This window comes from Laccaria bicolor, genomic scaffold (assembly GCF_000143565.1).
Source record: "Laccaria bicolor S238N-H82 LACBIscaffold_18 genomic scaffold, whole genome shotgun sequence".
Lineage (NCBI taxonomy): Eukaryota > Fungi > Basidiomycota > Agaricomycetes > Agaricales > Hydnangiaceae > Laccaria > Laccaria bicolor.
In genome coordinates, this window is record NW_001889889.1 from 510,644 (window position 1) to 512,454 (window position 1,811).

Genomic DNA, 1,811 nt, shown 5'->3' on the forward strand with positions numbered 1-1,811 from the left:
CGAAGTTATTGTTCTGGCAGCAGACGGGTTGGGCGGTGCACATGCCTCCAACACCAACGCCAAGGGCGTTGATGGAGCTACAGCCGGAACCAACAAGCGCACTGATGGGGTCAACGACGATGCCCAACAGCGCAAGGAGCGCTCCGACGACGTTACCGTTGGACTAAAAAGTTACGGTTGTGATGAGCATATTGTGGTCTTGCAGAGGCGTTTCATACTTACCGACTGCGTCTCGTTGCAGCACCAGAGAGCGGAAGTGTCGCATTGGCTGGCGGGAGGTGGGGTTGGGACCGGGGCGTACTATCGGAAATAAAGGTAAATTAATGGGGGTATCTAGGACGACAGGAGAAGGCTGGCGTACGGTGGTGACCGTGACAGTCTGCCAAGCAGAAACGAAGGTCGTGAGGACCAAGAGAACAAGAGCGGTGGAGATACGAGAGAACTGCATTGTTGTTATGAAGGTCGGTGAACTGAGAGTTTTCGACTGAGGGATTGGGGATCTTAGTAGGCCTTTTATACCCCTCTCGTAGGGTTTTCACGTCTCTTCAAGGAAGAAAAGAGCTGAATAAATTTGGATAAATTATCCAGCTTGCTGGTTTGTAATATCCATTGCATTACGCAGGGAAAACACAAGAACCCACGTTCTGCCACGTGTAAGGCGCGGAGCGACATACCATTCGGCCGCTCCAAGTACGCTAAGGGGCAAAGTAGGGGTTTACGGGTGGTGGGTAAAAAAAGATATGTCACGAGCACAAACTTTTCATCCGCCACGCGAGTTAAGCAGATGGCCGCCCGGAAGTACACGCCGTATCTGAAGAAGCTGTTAAAAATGTATCTCTGCAGGAACGAGAAGAAGCCTGCCTTCGAAGTGATCTAGTTTGTGTGATCGGAATATTGTCAGATCGGCCGAAGTGCGCAGGAGAGGGGACTTCTTCATAATGATTTCAACGAGGAGCGCACTAAAATGAATGCGATACAGTAAGGCAAATACAAGAGAATAAATAATTCCATAAAATAGCCAAGGGTATACTGCTGGCAAATGGGGTCCATTACGACCCGTCGAGAGATCACCACTGTCGCTTCTTCGTCGCCTTCTTGGTCTTGGGCTGGGCAGCCGCCGCGAGTTTGGCCTTGATCTTGGGCTCGCAGGTTGAACAATACCACTTCTCTGGTGTCGGCTGCTTCATGCCGACACACGTGAGATGGAACTAATGCTAACGTCAGGAAAGAAGAGACACGTTTGACCAAGAATGCAAAACTGACCCATTCGAATGGGCAATCGCCCTCATTGTCACAGGCAATCATCTGCATGATCAAGGTAAGCTTCGGAGCGAGGGGAAAGTAGGGCGAACGACTCACATCGCCGTAGCTTTGCTTCTGGCAGAAGCAGTAGAGCCTCTCGTCCTCCCCTTCGGCATCCTCCCCTTCAGCGTCCTCTTCACCCTCTGCGTCCATGTCGACATCTTCGACAGCCGGCGGGTGTATTTGGCGGGAGAGCCTCGATCGTTGGTGTGCAGTCGCGTGGGAGGAGTTCGCCACCGTCGTTGGCGAAGCAGACCTGTGCTTTGTGGGAGAAGCAACCGGAGAAATCTTGACTGACGTTGTGGTCGTTATACGGCGCCCTGAAAAAGGTTGTCAATGCTAAGGTGTAAACGCCCAGAATAGAACACTCACTCTTAGTGGCACTACTTGTGGAAGCCAAAGCAGTTGTGGAAGGCGTTCCCGGGGACTGCCGCACCTCCACCAACGGAGTCGCGAGGGCATTTCGCAAGCTCTCGCTAATGGCTTGCGCAGGATTTCGCCCTGCGGTC

General features: G+C 52.4%; 1 protein-coding gene across 1 annotated transcript; it reads right to left on the bottom strand.

The window, feature by feature from the left end:
• Nucleotides 1-1,067: 1,067 nt before the first annotated feature.
• Nucleotides 1,068-1,764, bottom strand: LACBIDRAFT_300100 (uncharacterized protein; the record flags this gene model as incomplete). Its single annotated transcript, XM_001882895.1, has 5 exons — nucleotides 1,068-1,208; nucleotides 1,264-1,305; nucleotides 1,360-1,622; nucleotides 1,675-1,688; nucleotides 1,739-1,764. The coding sequence occupies 5 exons, from the start codon at nucleotides 1,762-1,764 to the stop codon at nucleotides 1,068-1,070; spliced, it is 486 nt and encodes a 161-aa protein (XP_001882930.1).
• Nucleotides 1,765-1,811: the final 47 nt, after the last annotated feature.